This window comes from Lipotes vexillifer, unplaced genomic scaffold (assembly GCF_000442215.2).
Source record: "Lipotes vexillifer unplaced genomic scaffold, Lipotes_vexillifer_v1.1 scaffold946, whole genome shotgun sequence".
Taxonomy (NCBI): Eukaryota; Metazoa; Chordata; class Mammalia; order Artiodactyla; family Lipotidae; genus Lipotes; species Lipotes vexillifer.
Window position 1 is genome coordinate 658996 of NW_006776646.1, and position 15693 is coordinate 674688.

General features: G+C 36.3%; 1 protein-coding gene across 1 annotated transcript in view; it reads right to left on the reverse strand.

Moving 5' to 3' along the window:
• Positions 1-2715: 2715 nt before the first annotated feature.
• The window catches only part of DZIP3 (DAZ interacting zinc finger protein 3), a 104188-nt gene continuing 91210 nt past the window's right edge, over positions 2716-15693 (reverse strand). The window contains 6 exon segments of the mRNA XM_007450534.1: positions 2716-2820; positions 4377-4478; positions 4563-4709; positions 5195-5315; positions 8418-8557; positions 10611-10736. Of these exon segments, the coding sequence (XP_007450596.1) occupies positions 2716-2820; positions 4377-4478; positions 4563-4709; positions 5195-5315; positions 8418-8557; positions 10611-10736 (741 nt within the window).

Consider the following 15693-nt stretch of genomic DNA (forward strand, 5'->3'; position numbering starts at 1 on the left):
GTAGTCCAAAACAATCAGTAGGTTTACCATTCATTTCATTTTCTTATCTTGAAGAATATTATTTAAAATAGTATTTGTGTGTACATTCAATCTGAAATTGGGATGCAGCAATAAAGTACTGAAAGAGAAAACCAGCTAAGGCACAGAAGATCTGCAGTCAAATCCCAGAATGCCACTTCATAGCTATGACCTCAGACAAATTATTTCCCTCTTACTTGAGCCTCAGTTTCATCATCTGTAAAATAAAAAGGAGAGTATCCACATTAAAGTTATTAGTGGATCAAATAAAGTAATATTTGATCAAGGAAAGTGTCCCATAAAAGCTGGAAAATATTATTATACACATGGACAATAAATATGAAGGAAAACATTACAAGACATATTATCTGATGGCAGCTGCAGTGATATTACAGGATGCTTACAGATTGTTTTGGATGTAAATATTGCTACTTCCCTCACTGAATTTCTGTGCAGTATGGTGTTCTGGATCCTTCAGCAGCCACAGGCATGACAGTGATCACTGTTCATAGAAGAATGGCCACTACAGTTGTCTTTATTGTTAAATTATACTTCAGAAAGAAAAAAAATCCCATTACCTTCAGCATCTGCAGAATCGGATATGACTTTCAAGAGCATGGTCCTACTGTACTCTCACTGTATATCAGCTATCCTGTTAAGTCTTCTGGCCCCTTCCTTGGAGCCAAGAACAGCAGTTCAGCACCAATACAGCCTAGCAGCTTGAATTTGTGGAGGAAGCATGTGACTTACTGAGTATCAGGACTCTCAAGTATTAGGACTGGCTCAGCCACTATTTAGCCACATGACTTAGGGCAAGATGTTCCTGCAAAATGAGGGAACAGATCAGAGGATCATTAAGGACCCTATAAGCACTGACATTCTATGATTCTAAGGCATACTTGGTATTTTACAAGTCTAGATGACTGCCTTCCTTTTGGATATTTTCCCATCCTTTCTCACAACAGAAGAAAAAGTTTAAGCACAATGAAACAGAAATAGATGTTTGAAATAGAGATTTCAAGTAGCTTTAGGACACAGTTAAAGTAATATACACACATAAAATAGTTATTCAATTAAGAAATATTTATTTTCCCACATGAAAATGAAATTACAGTTGTAAACATACACTAAAAAATATTTGTTTTACAAGGTAATTTGCTATATGACCATGACCTTGAGGTGTTAGACAAGATAATTATTAAAGGCCCTTTAAGTTTTGAATTGTACAATTCTAAGACATTCTTGGCACTTTACATGTCTAGATGACTGCCTTCATTTGGGGTATTTTCTTCCACATTTTCCAGTCTATTCTCATTAGAGAAGAAAACATTTAGCATACAATTATAGAAATAATTTTAAATAGAGATTTAAAGTAAATTCAAGATATATTTACACTGAAATATACAGGTAAAATAGTTGCTGAGTCAGGAAACACTTATTCACAGAATGAATTTCATTAATTTATGGAAAATAATATGAACTGTGTAACATTTTTCTTACAGGGTCACTGAATTCTTTTAATTTTGTAGCTAGAGACATGTACAACACTTATAGAATTTACACAGTACTAATTTCAAAATAGGTTTTCGACCTCTAAGAATGAAAGTTCTCAGTGATGTGCAGCTTTAGCTCAGTGGGTGTCAACTCTGTCATAAGAAGCAACTATACACAAACAGTAACCCCCGCCCCCGGCATGAGAAAGTGAAATTAGAAACTTTTAAGGCAGAAAAAAAATCTCTCCAAAGTATAAACGATTAGGGTCCAAAGAGCATGTTTACAAATGACCAAAGTTATTCAACTGAGCAAATGACTTAATTTACACAGTAACTTTTCTTACTGCTTCCTGATTTCTAATTCTGGGGACTATTTATGCTGCACCTACTGTGAAAGACACTGAGAACAGTAAGAATCATCAGACATGGTCCCAGAGGTATACTGGTAAATGTTTAATAACCAGCTCTTGAGGGGAAAATAAGCCCTTACTTACAGCGTTTACTTACAGCATTTACCAATTTCTATGGTGTAAAATACTCCCACTATGGCAGATTTCAAGCTACCAACAATTTGAATAACTGGCTCACAAAATTCCTGAAACTAACAGTTGTTTCTCATAAACCAGTATAAGCCAGCTCGAAAACACCACTGTTTGGACCCCACCCTCAAGTAGCTCATAATCTATTCATAGGTACGTATTTTAGAGACTAGAAAAGAATAGGGAAGATAGAGATAAAATGTAAATAAATAATATATATTTTTATAATCAATTTTTAAAGTTAAAAGGAACACTAAAATCTGTGGAATTTTCCTACTCTTGTCATTTATTTCAGGAAATTAAAGGTTAGTATATTTGGGAGAAAGTAAAGGATGGGTGGAATAAGGACAAAAAAAGACATCCTAGTATACATGCTAACAGTAATCATCTTTATGTTGGAAGAAAATACCTGCTAAGGTAAGGGCAAATATAATGGAACTTTTAAAATTCTATCTTCTTTAAACCTGTTCAATTCAGTTCACAGTCCTGAAGATTTGTCCTCTCCTCTTTGGCTGCAGCTTTGATGAGTTTAGCTAGCTTATTTTGCATAATACTGAAGAGCGTACTGCTTCACATCACTCACACTATCATCAGCCCAAATAAAAGGCAAAACTAAATGCAGCAGTCTGAAAATTGAACTTCCCTTGCATAGTCACCCCGTTGTATCAGGGCAAATGCTGGCTGGGGTGATCAGGAAATTCTTCTGGTAGCAAAACATGGAGTCTGCAGGTTGGGCATGTCCCCTGTTGCATCAACCAAGGTCTAATGCACTAAGGAGCAAAAAGATTCATGTCAGTCTCTCAGATCTAGCCTAGCAGAGGCAGCTGTTACTCCATACATCAGCGTTGCCAACCAACATATCTTCCGGTGGATCTCAGAGCCTTCTTTGGTGGATTGCCATCAAAACTTCTGCAATCATGGAACTTTGTCTGTGATTTGCTGAGCAATATAGTTGGTAACAGGAGAACACCTTTCAGCCAGTTTATTCTATTAAGATCCTTCCCCCCAACCCCAATCTTCAGGAAGACTAGTTTTTCCTAATAAGGAGACTGAGGAAACCTATTACATTTTTTCTCTAGTTTATTATATATTATTCTAATTTATAATCTAGAAAAAGTCATACCTAAACATACAAATGTCACAAATACCTTGTATCAAGTGCTTATGGTGTTTTGAAGTTAAAATCCCTAGATAATGGATATACTTTTCAGATTGCTCTTTCTTTGGTCATAATGGTAGTACTCTTTGGCTATGAACTATCTATTAAGGTATTTGCTTGAATACTGACCCTCCAAAAACAAATCATTTTTACATGAATGAATAATGGAGACCCAAGTCAGATGAGAGAGGATTAAGAATAGGCAATAGATATGAGGCCCATTAACTTTAGAGAGTAACCTGAATGAATTACCTGCTTCCTGTTCAAGGAGCAATGGCAAAGAATAAAATAAGTTTTGTGAAACATTTATTTTCTAAATGGATCTTTAGGACTTTTAAAACTTAAAATGGGAAAAACAGATGGCTAAATATCTATCCTGGAGGTCTTTTGGGATTAGCCATTCTGTGTATATCTCTTCTTATCAGAGCAGATACAAAACATAATTCTGTACCAGGTATCACATATCTTTGAAATGATGTTTTACAGATACAGCTTGAATGAGCTGGCTTATTGTTCACTTCCCTGAGAAGCCTTTCTTGTGTAAGATTACCTTTTCCTGTGTCAAATTACACCTCTGCATCAGAAGACTTGGATCATAAATTGTATATCAATAGCACTTGCACAGCAACAACACCAGAAGTTAATCTATATAAATGCCAATAATCTATATAAATGCCAATTAACAAAAGATATGCCAGCCTCCTATTTTTATAACATCAACACTCAGGCCTCAGCATCTTCAAAAGCAAATACAGGAGCCTAGACAGACTGTTAAGTCTTATGTGTTATAACAGCAGTTGGCTATCATTAGGTGTGGACAAAGGACACTATAACAAGCCAAGGTGAAGTGGCACTGCTGCTAAACTGCCAACTGCCAAGTCAATCAACATTCCTTCCGGTTCTGTGCAAAGGAACTGCCACTCTGTCCCATTAAATCTCATCATTGTCCCCTTCTGCTAGGTGTATCGAGATCTGAGAAAACACAATGCAATCCATGGCTAGGTATGGGAAAACATATAAATGCTTCTGTGCGGTACCCAAAGCCCAGAGTTATATCCAGTGAAATTCATGACACAGTAGTGGATGATACGTGTATATAATTTCAAGGAATGCAGTATGAATTTCACTTAATTGATTAATGGCAAAATATTAAAAAGATAAGTTCACCTGAGAGTGGAATTTGTGCGCACAGGGCAAAACTGAGAGGTTTTCTGGAGAGAGATTCTCATGACAGATCACACAAGGTTCCTCTTCCTCTTCCTCATCATCCTAGGGAGAATACACATAAGGTTAAATTCAGCTCATTTCTCTCCTCTAACTTTAAATGTATTCAGAATCAAGTCTCAGTCTCACCAAATTATTGGCTCCTTCCCACGTGGCAGGACCTTGTGAACCGAGGGGCCTCTGGGCTGGTTTTGAGGGCTGGGCAGCATTAGCCTGAGGTGGAGGAGTATGGCTGGGTGAAGCACTATTACCATTTGGCACGGATTTTCCTTGACTCTGAAAATTAGAATATTATACTTATTATTTTTTTTAGAATTGAACTAAAACAGGAAGAACTGATAAATACCATAGAATAGGCTACCCTGAGAATTAGCAAAAGGGTAACGGTTAATCAGGTTCATGAGAAATCTTGAAATAAATGTTGGCAATATTACTTAAATACTAAGAACCAGGTAAAACCAAAAATAACTCTAGGTGCTCTTTCAATTAAAACAAGTCTTTGCAGAAAATTAGAAAAAATGTCTCCTTTTAGAGCCATTCAAAATAACCTAGAGTAAATTTCAAGAGGGTCAGTTTTATTCTAGAATGATCAGGTGGTGTTTCCCATACCATTTGTCAAGCTGAATTGTTTGTTGTTAATAGATGATTTAATATGATTATAGACTGATTTCCTGATCATGTAATGGAGATAATTAGTATGGCTAACTACTAAAGATAAGGGCCAGGAGATAAAGTTGTCTTCTTTTTTTCTTTGTTTTTACCTGAGATCTCTTGGGGTCAATAAATTGGGAAATCTTGTGAACAATTTCATCAAATGTCAGTCTAGATAAGGACTTCCCATGAGTATCCTTCAATTTCCGTAAGAAATCTGTAAGTTCCTTTCTGGAAGAGATCAAGGAAAGAGCACTGGTGATTTTCCTACTGCCTTGAGGATGCGCCCTCCAAAGGAGATATGAAATCCTATCACAGGATTGATATGTAGCATACAGATGTGACCCTTTAGATTTCTGATCTAAAAAAGTGATCACAGGTCCATCTGCATATATTTTAAACCAAAATGAAAACTCCTAATGTATTGATTAATGATACTTAATGTGTCTGTGAATAATAAAGTTTAGTATTTATTTTCTTTCCAAAAAGAGATTTTAACTGTTTTTAAAAGCTCACTGTGTGAAAATTAAGTTTGTTATCTACTTATTTATGTACTGAGCTCATTATATCATATCTCTCAATGCTCTCTCACTCAAGACTAAAATATTCTCTATGACATAAATCACAGCAAGATCCTTCTTGACCCATCTCCTAGAATAATGGAAATAAAACCAAAAATAAACAAATGGGACCTAATAAAACTTAGAAGCTTTTACACAGCAAAGGAAACCATAAATAAGACGAAAAGACAACCCTCAGAATGGGAGAAAATATTTGCAAATGAAGCAACTGACAAAGGATTAATCTCCAAAATATACAAGCAGCTCATGCAGCTCAATATCAAAAAAAACAAACAACCCAATCCAAAAATGAGTGGAAGACCTAAACAGGCATTTCTCCAAAGAAGACATACAGATTGCCAACAAACACATGAAAAGATGCTCAACATCACTAATCATTAGAGAAATGCAAATCAAAACCACAATGAGGGGGGCTTCCCTGGTGGCACAGTGGTTAAGAATCCACCTGCCAATGCAGGGGACACAGGTTCGAGCCCTGGTCTGGAAAAATCCCACATGCCACAGAGCAACTAAGCCCGTGCACCACAACTACTGAACCTGTGCTCTAGAGCCCGTGAGCCACAACTACTGAGCCTGTGTGCCACAACTACTGAAGCCCACGTGCCTAGAGCCCGTGCTCCGCACTAAGTCACTGCAATGAGAAGCCCGCGCACCGCAATTAAGAGTAGCCCCCGCTCGCCGCAACTAGAGAAAGCCCACGCACAGCAATGAAGACCCAATGCAGCCAAAAATAAATTTAAAAAAAAAACAAAAAACAAAACACAATGAGGTATCACCTCACTCCAGTCAGAATGGCCATCATCAAAAAATCTAGAAACAACAAATGCTGGAGAGGGTGTGGAGAAAAGGGAACCCTCCTGCACTGCTGGTGGAAATGTAAATTGATACAGCCACTATGGAGAACAGCATGGAGGTTCCTTAAAAAACTAAAAATAGAACTACCATATGACCCAGCAACCCCACTACTGGGTATATACCCGAGAAAACCATAATTCAAAAAGATACATGTAGCACAATGTTCACTGCAGCACTATTTAAAATAGTCAAGACATGGAAGTAACCTAAATGTCCATCGACAGATGAATGGATAAAGAAGATGTGGCACATATATACAATGGAATATTACTCAGTCATAAAAAGGAACAAAATTGAGTTATTTGTAATGAGTTGGATGGACCTGGAATTGTCATACAGAGTGAAGTTAGAAAGAGAAAAACAAATACCATATGCTAAGGCATATATATGGAATTTATAAAAACGGTACTGATGAACCTAGTGGCAGGGCAGGAACAAAGACACAGATGTAGAGAATGGACTTGAGGACACAGCAGGGGAAAGGGAAGCTGGAACATAGTGAGAGAGTGGCATTAACATATATACACTACCAAATGTAAAATAGATAGTGGGAAGCAGCTGCATAGCACAGGGAGATCAGCTCAATGCTCTGTGATGACCTAGAGGGTCATAGGGAGGGTGGGAGGGAGGCTCAAGAGGAAAGGGATATGGAGATATGTGTGTGTATATATATATATATATATATATATATATATATATATCTGATTCACTTTGTTGTACAGCAGCAACTAACACAACATTGTAAAGCAATTATACTCTAATAAAGATGTAAAAAAAAGACTAAAATATTCCTTTTTAACTATGTTACTATCAGTCTCTTTCTGTCATTGTTAATAGTTCTATTTTGTAAAATTCAGAAACAGAAAACAAAGATTTAACAGAAAATGAAAGCAAAGACTGAAACACACATTAATTATGTGATAAAGAAACCTAGGAATATTTTAACTGATATGTTCTTTTTCCATTCCCATAGCCATTGACCCAAAGCCTGCATATACATTTTTGGTAGGATAGGGTAGGATGATAAAAGAATTTTTCTTTCTCAAATGAAATGTCATGTCACCAGCCTTATAAAACTACCTTTGATTTACTATTTATTTTCTATATATATTTATAACAACTATATTACAGTTCTATTTTCATTTTCTATTCACTATTATATTTATAAAACCATAATCTAATCCTGAAACATAACGGTACATATGTTAAATAAAAGCATTGGTCTTCAAATGAAAATGCTGGTGAAAACTAGAATTATTTCATTTGATACAAGATTAAAGATAAAAGACACTTCATTTCTGAAGGAGTAGAATTAAATAGCTTTCTGCTGAAGTCAGAACTGTGAAAAGCACACTAAAATGATTTCTTGCATTTAACTATGTTCCCTTTCTTTGTCCCCTAACAAAGAAACTACAAGAACCCTCAATAAAATTAAGGAAATAGGAAAGTAAAACTTGATTATGTTTGGGCTTATATGGCATACAATTAACTTAAAATTCACTTTGGAAATAGGTTATTAAGGTAATTATTGCAGCTAGTGGCATAAAATTGGGTAGGTTTACAACTGGTTGTACTTTCAGTAAATGAGCAAACCTAAATTTAAAAGTTTACTCTCTCATGACTTTAAACTAATAATTTTAGGGAAGAGGTTTAGCATTTATACTGAAAACTGTCCCTTCTTAATAAATTTCATTTTCCCTACCAAGGCCATGGTTAGGAAATACCTGTACTTTGTGTGTGTGTGTGTGTGTGTGTGTGTGTGTGTGTGTGTGTGTGTGTGTGTGTGTGTGTGTGTGTGTGTGGTGTTATATTTCTCTGAAACATTTCATTGGCATAATTATGGCTGTGGAAACTATAGAGTATGATCTGTACTCAACACTAAAAGAGACTAAGGTACCTGGTCTGTTGTGGAAAGGCAGTTTTCAGCCTGTCTGTAATCTTCTCCCAATTCATCACGGGGGGATCACTTCCCAGACCTGCACTGGGAGGCACAGCTTCTCCCACAGGCACTGGCACTGTCCAGGCTATGCTAGTCATCTGTAAGGAGCACAGAGTTACAACCCATCAGCTTCAATTATTAGGAAGCAAAGTTCCATGCCAACATTACATTTCCATACCTCAGAAAATGGGTAGAATGAAGAGGAATACTGACATACATGTTCCCTTTTTAGAATTTTTTTTCCTTACAGCACCATATTTCTAACTGTTTGTATATGTTTACCTTTATTTTAAAAATGGCACATGCTAGTCTCCGTAATTGCAAACATATACAGAAATACATACAGAGTGTGCATTTCTGAAAGCAACCTAAAGTTTGTTAATAGGGGAATAAGTCAATAAATTGTAGCATATCTAATCAAGTCCTTAAAAATAGATTTGTATATGTCTGAGCATATGAGATGTCCACAATGTATGTCTCATTTTCTAAAAAAAGTCTACGGCACAGCATTTATGGTAGAACTCATTTTATATTAAAATATTTTTTAAATGTGTATGCACAGAAAAAGGTCTGTAAGATACAGAATAATCTGTAAACAGTGATTATTTTCTAGGATTCAACAGCAGGGTAATTTTGCTTTCTACTTTATATAATTATTATATACTTTGTATATGCTTTATGTATTTCTACAATATTTGCCTTTTTATAATTAACATATACTACTTTTATAATTAGAAAAATAATGAAGTTTAATTTTCCAACAACTAAATAAATATGAGAATACTACTAGAATATCTGCCCAGTGTCATGAATGTTACAGAGGTGGTATGGAAGTAGTGGCGACAACTTTGAGCCATGAAACCATCAAACAAAGTTTTCCTCATATTTTATGATGGTTCCTTCTTAGAACCATCAAGTTTCTAATTAATATCAGTAATTGAATATTTTTGAAGTGCTTATCTGATTACTAGGATAATTATAAACATGCATCCTTTACCTAAGACTACAGATTATTTTCAAATATAAGGTTATTACTTATGAAAAATTACTAACAGCCACTGAAATTACTCACACAAAGCCTAGTAAGTCAGAGAAAGAGCAGAATATCACCAGAAATCTGGGTTTGCCTCAGTGTCAAGCTTTTTCAGAGGAATCAGGAAGTAATCTTATTAGAAGGTTGAGGTACTTTAATGTTTTCAATAAAATTTTATTTATAGTTCCTTATAGAATGGTGCAGGAGCAAACCACATGAGCAACACTATAATATCATGGTGATAAAAAAGATGTGGTACTTAGTAAACATGTTAAGGCCTAGATACATATTTATTCATAGAGAGGCAGCCTCTACACAAATGAGTAAGTCCATTTGACTATATGTTTCAAAGGGAGGCTGTCAGCAATACACAGGTACAAAATAAACCCCAACTGACTAGAATGTAGTTATGGGAAAGTCAAGATTAGAGAATTTTTTCATTAATTATATTAAACATCAATCATCTGGGAGATTTTTCTTGTAATAAAAAGTTTACCTTGACCAAGATTACAACTAATAATCCTAATCATTTTAAATTTCTCTGTTGCTTCTTCAGGTTTGGATAAAGCTTACATGGCTCTTTGTAGCTAGAAAGATTTATAACTTTATAGTATAATACGTTTCAAGGTGATATTTATATTACCTGTTTATAGATAAACAATGTCCTACTATACACACATATATGTGTGTGTGTATATAAAATTTTTCTTTAGCTTTGTGGTATAATGTTGTGACTTCGGTAGGTTTAAAAGCAAAGCTAACAATCATGCTAAATATAAATTATCTATTAAAAATATCAATCTACCCTGCATTAGTGCCTGTTATAGAAGCAAAACTATAAGAATTCTCTACTATAATATTATATTTATCTTTGTATCTAAAAACTAAGTTATAATCACTTAATGAAAGTTAAATAATATATATAATGCATTTAATGCAGTGCCTCACATGGAACTATTCATTCAATCATCATCATGATCATCATGATCATCACTACCACCATCACCTTCATCATTATTTATCAAGTATATGAACAAAGAGTAGACATTCATTCTGGAAGTCCACTGTAAGTGACAACAAGCTAGTTAATGTATATTCCACCAAGAAGGGATCTGTACCAGTGGGGGTCTAGGTTGACCAGTTGCAGAGATGACTCCAGAACAAACGGCAGGCATTTGAGGAACAGTGAGTACAGGTCTAAAGAAAGATTCTTTCACAACGGGTCTTCCCAAGAACTGCTGTATCTAAAATAGAAAAGATAGAAAATAAAAACAAAACCCCCACATATTTATATATTTACATAGTCAATAATCTAAATTCATAGAGCACTGTTTTTTTTTGGTGGGGTAACTGATTTGAAATCTAGATACAAAGCATATTAGAAACAATGTTGTCATAACGTTAGTTAAATATATGAATATTTGAAAAAGCAAAGGGCAGTAAAATATACTAAAGAGCATGGAGACAGAAGAGAACTGGGTTCCAGTCCTACTTTCTCTCCACCTAGCTGGGTAATCTTGGATACCAAGTCATTAATCTATAAAGTTAGAGGGTTGGGTTAGGTGATCTTTAAAGTTCTCTGATAAATGGAATAATATAGGACTATGGAAAGGAGCTCCTCAATGAGTACTGTCCATGCTGATAAACAATACTGACAGTCAGAAATTCTGCTAAAGAACCAAAGTTGTCTATAGAAAATATTACTTTTGCTATTATGTATTGAAGGGACCTTGTGCCACCTGGTGGAGTTCTGACCTTATGTTTAGTTCCAAGGACAGTGGAAAGCTGAAGTGGGGTGGGCCAGGGGAATAAACCCTCCTACAGTGACTTGTAGACATGCCTGTGAATGTTACTGAACTTCCCAGGGGGTTGTAGAAAGCTAGCCCTTCTTAGCATCTACCAGTGGGATGGATACCTTATTGGCTGGACGACAAAAGAGGACAGGTTTATGGAGCATCTACTATGTGCCAGGTCTAGCACTGGCATAAAGCAGAAATTCACCTATTTGTTGAACTTAGAAAATGAGCATCGAGATAGCTCTTAAGTAACAATACTGAAACCAGCAGGGTGAAAGTTAATGGGGAACTTTATAATGGAGAGATAAGGATGACATGTGATTCTTAACATCGCTAAATGAGAGATACCGTGTGTCTTCTAATGTGTATATACATCATCACCTATAAAGTACTCTTGCCAAAAATACTGAAACTGATTCTAACTAACCCTCTAGATCTAATGATCAGGTTATAGGAAATAGAAGAATATGTATAATGGCATCACAAGGATGTAATCAGTTATATCAATAATGTAGGAAGTTAGTTTTTTAACAGATAAATGATATGAATAAAAGGGAGGGAGTTAGGTAGCTGTTATATTTTAAAGAAAAATAACCAGCCAAATGAAAAGTATAAACCTTGTTTGGATTGTTTTTTTAAAAATAAGGGGTTTTAAAGTAATGGTAATTATAACCACATTGGAAGTACTGTCAATCTAGTTAAGAAAAAGACGTTTCTGAGACAATTGGGGAAATATAAATTTCAATATTAGACATTAAAAATTATAATTTTCTTAGGTACAAAATCGTGGTATGGTTATATAGCCAATAAGAGTAAGAGTCCTGAGGCATAAATCTGAGGGTAGGGAATAAGACTAAGGACTGAATTTTATGATCACAAAGGTCAGCAGCAGCTTTATACTAAGGAAGTCATTGAGTTCACCGTGTGGCTGACAGGGTCTTGGTGCTCCAGCCTGTGTCAGGCCTGAGCCTCTGAGGTGGGAGAGCCGAGGTCAGGACATTGGACCACCAGAGACCTCCCGGCCCCATGTAATATCAATTGACGAGAGCTCGCCCAGAGATCTCCATATCAACGCTAAGACCCAGCTCCACCCAACCGCCAGCAAGCTCCAGTGCTGGACGTCCCATGCCAAACAACTAGCAAGACAGGAACGCAACCCCACCCATTAGTAGAGACGCTGTCTAAAATCATACTAAGTTCACAGACACCCCAAAACACACCACCGGAGGCGGCCCTGCCCACCAGAAAGACAAGATCCAGCCCCACCCATCAGAACACAGGCACCAATCCCTTCCACCAGGAAGCCTACAAAAGCCACTGAATCAACCTCACCCACTGGGGGCAGACACCAAAAACAAGAGGAACTACGAACCTGCAGCCTGTGAAAAGGAGACCCCAAACGCAGTAAGTTAAACAAAATGAGAAGACAGAGAAATATGTAGCAGACGAAGCAAGGTAAAAACCCACTAGACCAAATAAATGAAGAGGAGATAGGCAGTCTACCTGAAAACGAATTCTAAGTAATGATAATAAAGATGATCCAAAATCTTGGAAATAGAATGGAGAAAATACAAGAAATGTTTAACAAGGACCTAGAAGAACTAAAGAGCAAACAAACAATGATGAACAGTACAATAAATGAAATTAAAAACTTTCTAGAAGGAATCAATAGCAGAATAACTGAGGCAGAAGAACAGATAAGTGACCTGGAAGATAAAATAGTGGAAATAACTACCACAGAGCAGAATAAAGAAAAAAGTATGAAAAGAATTGAGGACAGTCTCAGAGACCTCAGGGACAACATTAAATGCACAACTTTCGAATTATAGGGGTCCCAGAAGAAGAAGAGAAAAAGAAAGGTCTGAGAGAATATGTGAAGAGATTATAGTTGAAAACTTCCCTAACATGGGAAAGGAAATAGTCAATCAAGTCCAGGAAGCACAGAGAGTCCCATACAGGATAAATCCAAGGAGAAACTCACCAAGGCACATATTAATCAATCTATCAAAAATTAAATACAAAGAAAAAATATTAAAAGCAGCAAGGGAAAAGCAACAAATAACATACAAGGGAATCCCCATAAGGTTAACAGCTGATCTTTCAGCAGAAAATCTGCAAGCCAGAAGGGAGTGGCAGGACATATTTAAGTGATAAAAGGGAAAAACCTACAAGCAAGATTACTCTACCCAAGGCTTCCCTGGTGGCGCAGTGGTTGAGAGTCCGCCTGCCGATGCAGGGGACATGGGTTCATGCCCCCGTCCGGGAAGATCCCACATGCTGCAGAGCGGCTGGGCCCGTGAGCCATGGCTGCTGAGCCTGTGTGTCCGGAGCCTGTGCTCCACAATGGGAGAGGCCACAACAGTGAGAGGCCCGCGTACCGAAAAAAAAAAAAAAAGATTACTTTACCCAGAGAGGATCTCATTCAGATTTGATGGAGAAATTAAAACCTTTACAGACAAGCAAAAGTTAAAAGAATTCAAAAAAAACAAAAAACAAAAAGTTAAGAGAATTCAGCACCACCAAACCAGCTTTACAACAAATACTAAAGGAACTTCTCTAGGCAGGAAACACAAGAGAAGGAAAAGACCTACAAAAACAAACCCAAAACAATTAAGAAAATGGTAATAGGAACATACATATCGGTAATTACCTTAAATGTTAAATGTATTAAGTGCTCCAACCAAAGACATAGACTGGCTGAATGGATACAAAAACAAGACCCGTATATAGGCTGTCTACAAGAGACCCACTTCAGACCTAGGGACACATACAGACTGAAAGTGAGGGGATGGAAAAAGATATTCCATGCAAATGGAAATCAAAAGAAAGCTGGAGTAGCAATTCTCACATCAGACAAAATAGACTTTAAAATAAAGACTATTACAGGAGACAAAGAAGGACACTACATAATGATCAAGGGATCAATCCAAGAAGAAGATATAACAGTTGTCAATATTTATGCACCCAACATAGGAGCACCTCAATACATAAGGCAAATGCTAACAGCCATAAAAGGGGAAATCGACAGTAACACAATCATAGTAGGGGACTTTAACACCCCACTTCCACCAATGGACAGATCATCCAAAATGAAAATAAATAAGGAAACACAAGGTTTAAATGACACATTAGACAAGAAGGACTTAATTGATATTTATAAGACATTCCATCCAAAAACAACAGAATACACTTTCTTCTCAAGTGCTCATGGAACATTCTCCAGGATAGATCATATCTTGGGTCACAAATCAAGCCCTGGTAAATTTTAGAAAATTGAAATCATATCAAGTATCTTTTCCAACCACAACACTATGAAACTAGATATCAATTACAGGAAAAATAAACTGTAAAAAATACAAACTCATGGAGGCTAAGCAATACACTACTGAATAACCAAGAGATCACTGAAGAAATCAAAAAGGAAATCAAAAATACCTAGAAACAAATGACAATGAAAACACGATGATCCAAAACCTATGGGATGAAGCAAGAGCAGTTCTAAGAGGGAAGTTTATAGGAATACAATCCTACCTCAAGAAACAAGAAAAATCTCAAGAATAAGAGTCCTCATCTTTTTGGAATGCATACTAAAGTATAAATGGATGAGATGTAGGGTTTACTTTAAAATGTTCCAGTAGGGAGGAAGAAGGGGATGACATGGCACAATACTGTCATTCTAAACTAAAGCCCATGGTGAATATCATAATGCTTTCAGCTCTGAATTCTGCTTTTGAAACAGTGTAACTCCACACAATTCACATAATTTTTAAGTTCTCTGATATACTCAACTAGTATTTGTAGAAAAAACATTTTCAAAGTTCTACTATAAGCAGAAATGCTAATGTCAAAAGTGATCTACCCCTAAATATATCACACCTTTCTTCTTTTCTTACCCTCAGATCCGTTATCATAATAAAGGTTATTATCTAGTGGTTCTGTTCTAAAAGGTCTTTTGGAAAGCTGTATGAGTTTATTGGGTTAAGGTGCTATGTTTCCCAGAAGGCTAACATAAACAGTATAGCATAGAGATTAGTTTGTCTGATGTAGACCCATTTATCCCTCACAGTAAGCAGGGAAGGGTAATAAATGAAAGCTGTCCTTACTGTTAAAGGTAGAAGATAAAAGTTAAGGAAAACAGAGTCTAAAGTGGAAGTCGGGGGGTGAAGTCCAGCATGCTAGGGTATTATGCTGAGATGTTTTAGTCATCTAGCAGTAACGTGAGGGCATTGGGAATTCTAGGCATTCATCAGTTTTCTCTCATAATGTAAGTGTGATTGACAGGATGAATGAGCATATATTACCTCTTTAGATATCAAACGCATTATTAAAATCCAGTGATACAACCTACCTCCTGCCTCAGCTGAGTCAGCCAACTAGTCATATCATCTGTAGATGATACAGCAGG